Source organism: Alnus glutinosa, chromosome 3 (assembly GCF_958979055.1).
Source record: "Alnus glutinosa chromosome 3, dhAlnGlut1.1, whole genome shotgun sequence".
Lineage (NCBI taxonomy): Eukaryota > Viridiplantae > Streptophyta > Magnoliopsida > Fagales > Betulaceae > Alnus > Alnus glutinosa.
This window is the reverse complement of record NC_084888.1, coordinates 13,750,697-13,764,514: the sequence shown is the minus strand read 5'-3', so window position 1 is coordinate 13,764,514 and position 13,818 is coordinate 13,750,697. Positions and strand designations below refer to the sequence as shown.

At 37.5% G+C, this 13,818-nt stretch overlaps 1 protein-coding gene across 2 annotated transcripts; it reads left to right on the top strand.

Annotated features, from left to right (window-relative positions):
• The first annotated feature begins 777 nt into the window (after window positions 1–777).
• Window positions 778–13,470, top strand: LOC133864123 (ubiquitin-like protein ATG12). 2 transcript variants are annotated; one of them, XM_062300348.1, is made up of 6 exons: window positions 784–932; window positions 1,094–1,152; window positions 11,913–11,981; window positions 12,063–12,125; window positions 13,098–13,197; window positions 13,287–13,470. In XM_062300348.1, the coding sequence occupies exons 1-5, from the start codon at window positions 893–895 to the stop codon at window positions 13,155–13,157; spliced, it is 291 nt and encodes a 96-aa protein (XP_062156332.1). In that variant the 5' UTR covers window positions 784–892; the 3' UTR covers window positions 13,158–13,197; window positions 13,287–13,470. The 2 variants fall into 2 exon arrangements, with proteins under 2 accessions (XP_062156333.1, XP_062156332.1); XM_062300349.1 differs by lacking the exons at window positions 11,913–11,981; window positions 12,063–12,125 and having other exon boundaries at window positions 778–932.
• The last annotated feature ends 348 nt before the right edge of the window (window positions 13,471–13,818 follow it).

Genomic DNA, 13,818 nt, shown 5'->3' with positions numbered 1-13,818 from the left:
TACGAGGGTGAGAGAGATATTTTGATCATATTTTCACATTTTTAGTAAAAAAGTCTCTCTATCTCTCTCTCTCTCTCAGTAGTCTGTCTAAGAGAGAAACAAAAAGAGCTCTCTTAATCTCATGTGTAATTACCGTCTCTCTTTACGAATAAAGCTCTCTCCCTTGTTTGTGTCTCTCTCATTTGGTCTTTCCAAGCAAGAACCAGCCATCTTGGTTTTATGGTTAGATGGTTTTTGTCTTTCTAGTTTTGCTGCCAGTTCATTGCCGTCGCCGCTACTACCACTATAATCATAACCTTGCTACCTCATGAACTAGCGACATGAAAGCTAGTTTTCTCGTCGATCTGAAAACAAACTAACTGGAGAGCCTCTCTCACTAACCAATTATTGGCAACCGGTGATGGTAACAGTTGAAATAAACCAAGTTGAAAAGAAGTCGGTGAAATTACTAACTTCACCAACAAAGTCGAGACGTTAGGCGAAAAATCCCTACCGTCTTCGATTCCCCCCATACCCACCCCTAATTCCATATAAAAACATAATTTTATTTTTATTTTTAATGTGAGAAAGGGGAAATACAAACCTACTCTAAAAAGTATATGATTAGACCTAATAACGACTTGTAAAGCAATTAATTAGAGGAAGAAGAAAAAAAAAAAAAATACCGACTTGTAAAGCGCAACGTAACCCAAATACAACACGAACTCCTACTCCGAGGCCCGGATTTGGTTTTCCAGAAATCAAATTCCCAAATAGTAAGGCCCAAATGCTGACAGTGGAAAGCCCAGAACCCGTGGAAGCGATGAAATTGAAATATCCGTGGAAGTAGTAATCCCCCCCCCCCACGTTAGATCTGACCCAAAACTAGGCATTTGGTTGAGAGAAAAAAACAATGGCTGCTGAGTCTCAGTCCCCGAGTTCTGTACGAAAAGGTGAGCACCCAAAACCCTCCAAGAAAAACCCAATTGATAATTACTGCTCAATTAAGGTTATTATTGCTCAATCTTTGACCAGTTTCAGTTTTTTAGCTTTGCTAATGGTGGTGTTTTTGTGTTTTTTATTTTTTCTGTTATGGGTTTTCAATTTGCTGCAGTGGTTGTCCATCTCAGAGCAACTGGCGATGCGCCTATACTCAAACAAGCCAAATTCAAGGTATTCCTTAAAAGGTTTTAGTTTGAATTTGCTTTTATTTAACTTTCTGAAGAAGTATTCTCTTTTTTTTTTTTTCTTTTTTTTTTTTGAAGTGTTCATTTTAAGCACCATATTTGAAACCCTAGGTGGGTTTTTCGTATATCTATCAAATTTTTTATATGAAGTTTTGCATATGGGTTTTTCAGACAAGAATGAATCCTGATGCCCAATCACAATTTTGGTGCGTGTATTTATGATAAGGGTCAAACTTCTGTTAGCTGTTTATTAAGTTGCACGCGAGATGGTAATTTAGTTATTTTTTGTCAAGTTAGATGTGCATTGTGGAGTTTGGACTCAACTTATGGATAATGGACTTTGATGGAAAAATCTACTTGGGATGTGGCTATGGTTTCGTAACTTGTGATAAATGCCAATCTATATGTTCTTTTCATTGAAGTAATGATAGAATCTGGTTAAATGAAGCACAATTTGAAGAAAATTGGTTTTTGGACAAATTTTGAAGAGGTTCTTTTTAATATTTTAGGGAAAATTATACTTTATTATCTCAATCTATCACCATAGTTGCAATTTCCCTACAAACTTCAATGTGGGTAATTGACCCTTTAATTTTGAAGAATTATTGCAATTTGTCCCACCGTCCAAATTAGACATTAAAAACATAAATAGGAAAAATGATTGAAATACCACTTAACCAATCTGAAGTATATGAACACTAGCCCATTAATTACATTTAGCTCACTTTCATTTCTCTCTAGCCCATAGTTATAATAAGTTCACTTTCATTTCCTCATTTTTAAAAAAATTTTTTTTTTTCAACTAAACCTTTTTTTATTTCCGCAATTTTTGAGATCAGGGTTTACAGGGGATGGGGAAGGAGAAGTAAGATGAGAGAGAGAGAGAAAAAAAAAAGTGAAATGCAAATTTTAGAAGTTTTTTCTAGCTAAAGTAGCTATGCCAAATTAGACTTAAACATAAATCTGAATGAGAAAATTACCATCTGTGGTGTTTAGGGGCATTTAGTTTGTTTTTTTGTTTTTTGTTGTTTTGTTTTTGTTTTTGTTGTTTTGTTTTTTTTTTTTTTGTTTTTTTTTTCTAGTTGTGTTACATTTAACACCTAATGTGGACGTGGAGGTACATTGCAACAATTTTTAAATGAGGGGACTAGATAGTTTGGAGGTTTACAGTGTAATTTTTTTAATCTTTTACGTTTGAAACTATCAGAGTAAGAATTTTTGTTAAGCAATGTGTATTAAGTATACTTTTTCTGTATTATATTTACATACTACAGATGTGCAATTCTGCTTGTACACTCTCTATTATATTTATATACTACAGATGTGCAATTCTGTTTGTACAACATTGAAAACTTATAAAAAAAAAACTTATCGCACAAGATGATGATGGTCATGTGTGAGTTCTGTCATTTGCATCTAGCCTTGAAACTTGACTTATGGGTATCGTTCAAACTGAGTGGATATATCTTAGGTGGTCATTTGTGTAGCTTGCACGTAAATCACTGAAAAATTCAACTAACTAGATCTACTGAACCTAGAGAGCAGGATGGAGCAGGGGGTTGAGTAGGTCCTATCGAAAATCTTCAAATATTATACCAATTAAAACTTAATATATTTCAATAAAAAGTCATAATCACTCAAAGTCAACACAAGGATTTTTGCTGACAAGAAAAACCCAATCACTAGGAAAAACTCTGGGACAATTATTTTTGATAAGTAATAATTACAATCTCAAAAAGGAAAATCAAGAGGCCGATTGTAGTCAAAGTCGAAGAAGAAAGTTTAAGTGTTGTTATTGTAAAAAGTAACTATACATCTCTGACCTAACGTCGGCGCGTGAGAGCGCGTCAGGCTAGGAGACCCTCTCTCTTCGCTTCCTTCTATTCGTTGTGAAGTCGGGGTGTGAGTTCCGTCTTTCTGGTTCTTGGGTATCCTTTGTATTGCGCGTAGGGGCATCAACTAGTGGTTTCTCTTTGTGGGCTTCGTTCCGCCGGCGAATATGTAACGTTTTCAGGGTCGGCCGTTCTGTGTTTTGGGGGTGTCCTTAGATGGAGAAAAGTTTCTCGTGGAGTCGAAGATTTTTGTCTTCTCGGTTCTGGATGGGGCGTCAAGGCTGAGGGTGGGGGAAAAGAGAAAAAGTTTTTCTGGCAAAATCGTCCACAGTGCTCGGAGTGGCTTGCATCGACTTTGGAGATTCTATTGGGTTTCCCGGAAGATCAAGAGTTCATCAAATCCTTCAGGGAAGGGTCGAAAATTTTGATTGCACGGAGAGGTAGCAACCATGCTGGCCGTTTCCTTGAGGCAGCAGTATTCGGTTTGGGTGGTCGGAAAGGGCTCATTTTGATCCCGGAAGGCCGTGGTGGGTGGTGCTGGCTCAAATTCTCAGACGAGCTGAGAAAGGCCGCTGTTTTCCTTTTTGCCAAACTGGACAGCGGAGCTGGATCCCCCTATGTGTCGGTCAATAATGAGGGGAAGGAAGAAGAGGCAAAGATGGGAATGTTTCCTTGCTGGAAGGGTCCCTCCTTTGTGGAGGTGTTGAGGTCAGGTTCGGTGCCTTTCGTGGGGGGTAGTCGTTCCAGATTGAGCGTTGCGCCGGCGGAGACATGTGTTCTGGATTTTCTCCCGTCGGTGAGGCATGCCGAGGATGATTTGAGAACGGCGGTGGACTGCTTCTCTTTGGAATCACCTCTGCTTGAACTGTTGGACAAAGACCGGCTTATATGTCCTCTGGGTAAGAAGCTTCTCTCACATTCGAATTTTCAAAACGTCGCACGTGGAGAAAGCTGGGCATCAAGTCTAACTTGGCTCGGGGCCGGGCTATAAGGAATATTTTGGACCGTTTTGTCGGGACTGGGTTGGGTCGTAAACGTTTGGGTTTCCGGTTAGCCCGATTCCTCCCGAAACTTTTAGCCTCCCGTCCGTCAAAAATCATGCCGGAGATGTCACCGGAGATTTCTTCTGGGATTTCTTTGGTCCGTCCTCCTTCTGGTGGCTTGGAGGATGCTTCATTGGATACCATAGAGGGTGTGGGTATGTCGTTGTCGGGTTTACTTGGGTGTCCTCTTTTGCCGGAGACGATGGATGTGGTTCCAGAAATAGTCGATACAGGGACTGGACTTGTGGGTGTTAGTGTTGAACGAATGGATAAGAACGGGGTTGAACCAGAGGGCTTCGATGGTGTCTCTGGGGGCTTGAGGAAGGCTAGAGAGGAGTTTGCTTCTGGGGTTTGTCCGGCTCTGTCTTCTTCCAGGGGTGGTTCTATAGCCGAGCCAAGTCTTCCTTCGGTATTTCCAAGGTTTTTGGGTTCTGTAGGTGGACTTCCTGAGAATTCTTCTCTTCTTCCAGCACTGGAGACGTCTTCCACCCATACAGATTCCTTCTCTTCGAATGAGATGGATGAGAAGTTGACGTCGGAGTGGGAGATAGATGTTAGGAAGAAGGTTGCTGGGTTGTGGGAGAGGTTCTCCCAGGAGTATGCTGGGTATGTGACTGAGGAGCATAACGAGTGGTTCAGGGCTATTACGGAAGAAATGATGAAGCGTAAGAAGACTAAGGGCAAAAAAGAGCTTCTGAATCTGCAAAGCTCCATTAATTATGGCGACTCTAAAAGCTCTTCTAGGCGTAGGAAAGGCAAGACCCATGTGATCTAGGGTTGTTTGCCTTGGGGGTTTTTTGTGGTTTGTTTCTCGGGGCCTTATGGTTGGGTTGTTTTGTGGGCTTTTTCTTGTAGGGTCGGTGGTGAGGTTTTTGCTTCTTGTATACTCCGTGTGTACTAGGGGCGCCTTACGCTGTTTTTAATAAAATTGCAATTACTTATCAAAAGAATAATAATAATTACAATCTCATTGAAAGCGTGAGATGCCTTTAAGTATATATGAAGTATAGAAAATGAACAACCTATCTAGGACTTAGTCCAACACAAATTGGTATCACTAATAAAAGAAACATATCAAGGCTTATTAAATTCATAGATAGACTTACTAATGATTGGACTAACTCCGAGACTCATGCTATACTGTTAACATTTGTTCACCAAAAAAAAATAATTATTATTCATAAAAAAAAACATTTGTTCACCAATCAATACCCTCATGTTCCTTGCTTCTTCGTTCGTTGATATCTCGCACTGAATACACAACGAGTTTCTCTGCTCACTCACTCTAACCCCTTAGCGTTTTTTGAATTCTACTATTTGGACTTCCACCACCAGAAGAATTTGTTTCTCTATGGCTTTAGGGAGTAACTTATAAAAGGTTTTCTATTTGGGACATGAATGTGAAAAATAGACGTCCTCGTTTTTTTTATTTTTTATTTTTTAAGGTTTTCACATTGGCAACCATTGATCAAGGATCAATGTTGTTTAATGTTAGGTCATTCTATACGATACTGATTCTCATCGAGAGTACTCCTTTCCCTTAGAGAAGTATTTGGCGGAATAGTGTTTCTTTGCGAGGGGTGTGTTTTGCTTAGTCAATCACGTTAGGGAAGATTTTCATTACGCATAATTTGAGGAAGCGGCATATCATAGTGTTGGACTGGTGTTGTATGTGCAAAATGAGCGGAGAATCCATTGATCATTTCTTACTCCATTGTGAGATTTGTTGGTGCTTTATGGAATTCTATTTACTGTCTTTTTGGGCTGCATTATGTTATGTCTAGACAAGTGGTAGACCTCTTCGCCTGTTGGAAAGGGCTCTATGGAATGCCATCTTTAGTCGATTCCGTCTGTCTTGGGTTATGCCCATTTGGGTGGTAAATTTATTCGCTTGTTAGTGGATGGGTGGTCGCTCTTGGAGTGCTGTTATGTGGAAGATGGTTCCTTCTTGCCTTTTGTAGTACTTGTGGATGGAATGAAGTGATAGACATTTCAAGGACAATTGAGAAGCTCATTACTTTTTTCTTTTTTTCATTTTTCTCTTGGACTGCTGCGTTCTTAGCTCCATTAGTGATTAGCTTTAATGATTTCCTTGTTCTTTTCTCTTCTCCTTCTTAGCTGCTTTTCTTGTATACGTCCTATGTACTTGACTACACTTTGCGTTTTTTTAATAATATTACTCATACTTATCAAAAAAAAAAAAAAAAAAAGTATGGCAGTCCTCATTGTGTTGCAGCGTAGAAGTTGGTATTGTCCTACCTGATGTGGTGTATCTAGAGAGAAAAAAATGATCAAAGTTCTAAAAATTGCGAGGATGGTGGTGAGATTAAAAACTTGGGAAAAGTACACTTACCCCCTTCAAATTACCATCTAATTGACAACATCCCTCCCAAACTTTCGATTGGGACAATGTCCCCCTCAAACTACCAAAAAGTTGTCAATGACCCCCAAGAAAATGACCTTATTTTTTTTATTTTCAATAAGACAAAAATATGCTTATAAATTAGGAAAAAAGAAAGAAAAACTAACAACAAAAAATTAAATTTTTAGTTTTTTTATAAAGGTAAAAACCAGGGTGGCCCTTGGGGGTGGTTCAGCCACCCCATTCCTCATTCCTTTTCTTCTTCTTCAAAACTGATTTTGGAACCGCCATCCTCTGTATCTCTCTATATCTAAAGGGACTCAAAGCACCAAAATTTTAATGAGCTAAACACCTAAGAGTTTTAACTCAACAAAAAACTAATACTAGCAATCATATATTAATTACAACCCATTGTTTTGCTAGCGAATTCTACGTCATAATTTTTTGGCAAAATTTATTTCCCTTCTAAGACTCCATCTTATTTTTGTGCAAATTTCCCATGAAAGCAAAATGGGTGTACAGAGAAATTGCCAAACAAAGACAAATCCAAGCACAATTTTCTCCAAACTTATTTTCAGCCAAATCAAACTCAAAAGACTGCTGTCTCTTAAAAATTTCAGAAGCTTTTATTCCTGCTCCTAGTTTCCAATCCAGAAAGCAAATAGACAAACATTTACTGGAAATATTTCCACAGAAACAAACAAGCACTGCTTTCTACTAAATACCGCAAAAATACTCCAAGGGTCGAGTTCCAGATACGTTTAGTTTTCTAAGCACCCAAACTGGGCTTTTTATGTGAAACGAAGTTACGGGTCTCAGTTTGTTGTTCTGTCATAAATAACAAACTGAGACCTGTGACTTCGTTTCACATAAAAAGCCCAGTTTGGGTGCTTATAAAACTAAACGTATCTAGATCTCATAAGACCAGAACTTCTCACAGCAATAGAAGGGATTTGAAAATGCTAACAAAAGTATGAAAAATAAGAAAAACGCAGAAAATGAGGGAGAGAAAAGAGAACTGAGGCTGACATTCCCTTTTTCTTTTTTCCAAAAAAAAAAAAAATAGAATTTTTTTTATTAAGGGTATTTTCGTCATTGAGAGAAGAACATTGACAACTTTTTGGTAGTTTTGGTGAGAAATTGTCCCAATTGAAAATTTGGGGGACATTTTCAATTGGGTGGTAGTTTGAGGGGGACATGTGGACTTTTTCCTAAAAGCTTTATTCTTCAATACCTTTTACCAATGGATGGCTGCCCTAGATTACTATAATTTTTCTAGCAGTTGTGATTTTCTTGTATTTGGGTTGTGCATTTGCACTTAATGAAATTCATTTACTTATCAAAAAAATAAATGTTGTCCCTCCCTCTCTTCTCACTCGAAGAGATTCTCAAGAACACTTGGATTCCTCTCTCTCAAAGAACACTTTGAAAAGGGTCAAAAAAAATTCTTGAAAAACCCTAAAAATCATGTTTAAAAAATTTCAGCCACCACAACGGCCGACCTTTCTCTACTTCGATCAACTGATCTTTCGATTGTGCTTGGACTAATGCAATTTTTACTCAACTATAACAAGTTGGATCAATTGTAACAGTAGTGTAACACCCTGGTCCCATATCGAGAAGATGAGTATTCTACATAGATAGTAAGTGGTTTATAAGAGATGCTCATGGGTGTTAAGTCTCACACTGCTTACTAGGTGAAATTAGGCTTTATAAGTGATTCTAAGGAAGCTCCAAGCTAACTTTTTTATTTTTGGGTGATAACGCAGATGTGGATAACGTGTGCAACATGTCTTCAATATTCGTTCAACACGACTTGCTTAGACCTAATTTTTCTAGTGTTTTTGTCAACGAAATATGCCAATACACCTTATGGACATATTGTAACGCCCCCAAAAATTATAACTTATTAATGAAACTGAAGGCGCTACTTACTAAACTTAACCTCGGTTACATAGTGGAAATTACATCAATAAGATCTCTACAAAGCCAGAGTAGCGGAAAAAATTAAAAACTTTCCTATTACATTAATAAAAATTTACCGGAGATCTAAATTCCATTAAACATAACACATTACATAACTTGGCTAGCCAATAAACATTAAATAGGGTGTTGCACATATGGTCCTAAATGTTACATTGCAAGTCATCATACCAGATGTTGACATTGTTTTGTGCCTTTTTCTGTTCTTTGAGATTGTGATTTGTAAAAATACTTCATGTTGTCAAATGACAATGGGTGTGTTAGAAACTTGTGACCATGAAATTTGTATCAACCATGTAAGAAACTTGAGCAAGTATCCACCTTTAATTTCTTAAGAAGTCTATATATAACCAAAATGGTAGCATACCTCTATTCAAAGAAAAATATGGTGAAGTTCTTTTTTATTTTTTATTTTCTTTACTTTAAGCTTAAATACCATTTTGGTACCAGTGGTTTTGCAGGTTTATCAAAGAACTACCCAAGTTTTCAAAAGTGTCAATTATGCTGTTTGAGTTTAATAAATATTTTTTTTACTACCCTCGTTAATCTTCCATAAAAACATATTACCAATTATTTTGCTACGTACACGTGGCCACGTCACCAACTATAAAATCGTCCCATGTGTACACCATACCCTCTCATACTTTGCATGTTAGCGTCCCTTGCTAGGTCAATTTTTAACATATTAATTAAATGGACTAAATTGCAATTTTACCCTTTAGTTAAAAAATTCTAAAAAAATAAAAATTGGCAAGTTGTCCTCCCATAGGCACCATGTAGGTCGACCCCTCCATGAGGGGTGGGTCATCGAGCCTCTACAAACCCTCACAGAGGCGCGACTCACATTTCAGATAGGAAATGGTGGAACTTCGCATCCCTTCGCGGAGGTCGTACCTTTGTGAGGGGTCGCAGAGGCTCCAACACCTACTCCTCATAGAGGGCGTCGTGAAACTCCATGACCTCCACAAGGGGGGTCGTAGGGCCTCCGTGACCCATTCTTCACGGAGGTCGCAGAGGCACTCTTCACGAGTGGGTCGCAGAGGCCCTTGATCCACCCCTTGCAAAGGTCGCAGTGCCTTCTTAACCTCCAACCCTCATGGAGGAGTGGAACTACATGTCAGCCATGGGTCCCCATGGATCTTTTTTTTAGAATTTTTTTAACATAAGGGTATAATTGTAATTAAGTCTATTGAATTAATACGTTAAAAAGTAATGTAGCAAATAATGCTAACGTGTCAAGTATGAGATAGTGTGATGTACATGTGGTGTGATTTTATAGGCGGTGATGTGGCCGCGTGTATAGGTGGCAAAATTGTGACACTTTAGACAGTTAGTCATCTATTAGGAAGATCAATTACCCACATGGAGTGGGTGGATTATAAAGGAACTCATCGGTGCGAAGTAGGGTTTTTAGGCGCTTAGCAGCTTTAAGTAATAACACCACCCGTCTAGGGCGGGCAGTTACCAACCGTCTTCACCGCCGGTTAGCGGTTATTGTCTTATTGATACCCAAACCGCATTGCTAACTGGTGGTCTTCAAATTTCAACACAGACTCACCCGAAGTCCAACCCAGCTTCACCCAAAGCTGAAATTTCCTTATCTCTGAACCATTTCACAACTCTTGGATTGATTTCAGCTACCAACCCAATCAGTTCCTCACTACAACAATATGTAACCAACCCCAAACCGAAGCAGTAGGAACTGTCAATCCTTAATAATCACCCTCCATTCAAGGTCAACACGCACGGAATGCCCAAAATTAACACAACCAACTCAGAAAACACTCTAGCAACAAAACAAATTACCCACACGTTGATACACGCCGAACATCCTCAAGGAGTGAACCCAATCAAAACTCAACCTAAAACAAACCCAAGCCAAAATCTAACCATTAACATGATTTTCGTGCTCCAATCTCAATGGGTATAATGAAATTATAAGGACAAACTAGAGATTTTACCTTACCTCTTCCAATGGCCAAACCCCTCTCTCTAGCTTGTTCTCTCTATCTTGGTCTCTCTTGTTCTCTATCCCTCGTTGGCTCTCTTGGTGTGGTGCGGAAAAGAAGGGAAAGGGAAGTTGGGTTTGCTTGTACTTGTGGCAGAGAAATGAAATGTTTGTAGAATGAGAAAAAGAGAAAGGAAAGTAAAGAGGTTTGAAACCCTATACTAAAATGACATCGTTTTGGTGTTTTCTATACTATTTTTCTAAAAAATATATTTAATATATATATATATATATATATATATATATATATATATATATATATATATATATATATATATATATATATATATATATATATTTTAAAGGGTAGTCGGTTAGCGGTTATTAACTGCTTCCACCTACCCTAGTACCTACCATAGCTAACCGACTATGATGGGCAGGTAGTTGGGAAAAGCCAATTGCCCACCCATGCGGTTAGACGGTAATCGATTAGCGGTTAGTGGCGATTAGCGGTTATTAACGGTTAATAACCACCTGCCTATACAGTCTTAGTACTAAGTCCTATATCGGTTTCTTAATAGGTGAGACTGAACTTTACTTTACAAGTGATTATAGGGAGCTCCAATAGCTACTTAACTTGTCCTTTTGAACTAATAGTACAGATATAGTTTGCGCTTTTCTTAGGCATTGAGGCACTATATGGCGTGGGCTTTGACGATGACATTAAGAATTTAAGTGAGGGAGATTGTCATCCCATAAAGTTAGTCCCACATTGAGAAGATCAATTGCCCACATTTACTTGCGCATGGGTGCTAAGTCTCATATTGATTCCTTATTAGGTAAGATTGAGCCTTATAAGTAATTCTTGGGAGTTCTAAATAGAACTTGACTAGACATTTCGGTGATAGTGCAGATGTGGCTTGCGCTTTCTCTGAGTCGTTACGAAAATAGCCGTTAATATTTTTGATGGAACAATAATGAAGGTAGTAAAAACAAAAATTTGTAAAACCCAGGTAGCATAATTGACACTTTTGAAAACACAACTATTTGATAAAGTTGCAAACCACAAGTACCAAAATGGTTTTTAATCCTTATTTTAATGCTAATTTTACGTGCAAATAGGATACAAAAATGTACTATCGAATATGATAAACAAAGAAATGCACACGTATGCATATCCCCATCTGTGTGGCTTTGCATCACATTTCTGTATCGAAACACGTCTCTATTTTCCATACTCATAAATCATAGCTTTAAGAGCATTGGACTATGATTATATAGTATTATTGGATTTAGTGACACAAAATGTGTTATGTGGGATAGGATCTTTTTTCTTCAGTGTTGGAGCCTTTCTTGATAGTGCATTAATATACAAATCACATAATAGCTTGATTTGAGGTCTAAGATTTCTTTCTTTTTCTTTCATATGTATTAGTAGTATAGGTGCTTTTGTATATTTTCCTTTTTATGGTTCTCTCTTTAAAGAAACCTTAATTTTACTATTTGAAAATTTCTTTTGTTTGAAAATTGTTATTGGATTCTTGGTATTCATGTGTTGGATACTCTTTGATATGGAAGATACCTGGAACTGACAAGTTCGCTAAAGTGATTGACTTTCTATGCCGGCAGCTTCATCGGGAAACATTGGTAAATGATTTCTGGTGTAGTTTTCTTGTATTTGTTATAAGCTTTGGGTCTCCGAATAATCTCTTGTTCATTATTTTGTAGTTTGTCTATGTCAACAGTGCATTCTCACCAAACCCAGATGAATTGGTAGTTGATCTGTATAATGTAAGATGCTAAAACTTCATGATTTTTCTTTTATTTTACCTATGGGTTTTTCTTTTGTTGTGGCTGTGAATAGATGTTTGCTATACTGGAATGTTTATTCTTGTATTGTCCTCTGTCCAATTATATAGAGTATCTACTATTCTATGGTTTTCGTTTGCACATATTGATGAATGGGCCCAAATGCTTTATAAATGCATCAATGTAGTATACTTTTTGTTTGATTAAAAGCTATAGTTGAAGACGTGGAAATGGCTTTGATCAAATTCAGTGTATATTTAACCTTTTAGAATATACCTAATCTATTTTGTGCTTTTCAATTTCTTCTATATGTTAGATATAGGAGGAATTTGTTTATGGAGTATCCTAACACTCTTAAGCACATTGCATTTCATTATATACAATTTAGGCAGAGGACAAGGGAGCTGAATTCGATGCTTTGCACTAATGGTTCTTATTCTTGCAGACATCATGCTTAAAATAGCTATGTTTTGGGTTTACTTATCCACAAATGTTTGAATGGCTGTTGATTCTGTCTGATGTGTGTATAATATTAATGATCAACGTCTTTTTCCTTCTACTTTAATTTACTTGGTCTGATTTAAGTGTTTTGGAGAGTGGGGTTGTGAATTTGATTTATTGTTGGACATGTCATTCTTCACCAAAAGCCTCTTTTTCATTTTTCTTTTTCTTTTTCATTTTTTTGATTGTCCTGTCTTTGATTGAGATGGCTATGTAGCCCAATAGAAGTATAAATGAAATTGAGTTATTCTGCTCAGTTTCAAAAGTGACCAAATAAAAATTGAAACAATAAGCAAGAATTTGAATTCCTAGTTATTTTTGTTGATTGTTTTAGATAAGTCTTCAGTCCACTGTGATGCTTCCATTTGACTATTTATGACCAACTTACTTATGTTCTTATCTATTAAATTTTATGGCTAGTCTGTGAGGTAAGAATCTTCTTGGACATTGCAGAATTTTGGTTTTGATGGTAAGCTGGTGGTCAATTATGCTTGTTCCATGGCATGGGGCTAACTAATGGTGGTTGGTCTGCTGCTGTAAATTTGTTCATGTAGTAAGTCGAGCTCTCACTTTTTACTTTTCCTATCACTGATTTTAAGAGGTTGCATGTTTCACGAAACTCGGATTATTACTTGCATACAGAAAAGGATACAGGATTTGCTGGTATATTGAAGCTTATGATTAGGATCTGAAGAGTGGAACTGAAAGTTTATACCACAATCATTTGAGTTTGACAGGATTTGTAGTGCCTGAGATGTGCTTATATAAAAGGTGTAATTTAACTATTGAATACATTTTGATATATATAGCCAAAGTTACAACACAATGCCAACTTTTGCCTCCATTTTCTTTTGGAATCTTAGGGCTGTCGGCCTGTGCCATCAATCTTTTTGAGACTTTTAGTCCCTACAATGTGTTTTTCTTCGTGGAAAAATAATGCTGCAATGATAGCAAAAGATTTGACTCACCATCCTTGTTTGGTAACTCAGTATTATGGCTGTCAGTACAAAATGTCTCAGAGTTATTGCATTTCAGAGCTGTCATTCACCATGTGCAATGATTTTTGAGTAATTCAGTCTTCCTCTGTTAATTTGGTTGAGTGGCAGAATTGGTCATTGCAATCTCGGTAATTTTTACAGGTTAGGTGGGGTGTCACCGTAACATCATCAAGCTT

What these genes read in the sequence shown, in the direction of transcription:
- LOC133864123 (XM_062300348.1), top strand. Translation starts at nt 893, where the DNA reads ATGGCTGCTGAGTCTCAGTCCCCGAGTTCTGTACGAAAAG. An exon ending in AGCTTCATCGGGAAACATTG is followed by an intron (nt 11,982 to 12,062) that starts GTAAATGATTTC and finishes ATTATTTTGTAG; the next exon opens with TTTGTCTATGTCAACAGTGC. An exon ending in TGGTAGTTGATCTGTATAAT is followed by an intron (nt 12,126 to 13,097) that starts GTAAGATGCTAA and finishes TGGACATTGCAG; the next exon opens with AATTTTGGTTTTGATGGTAA.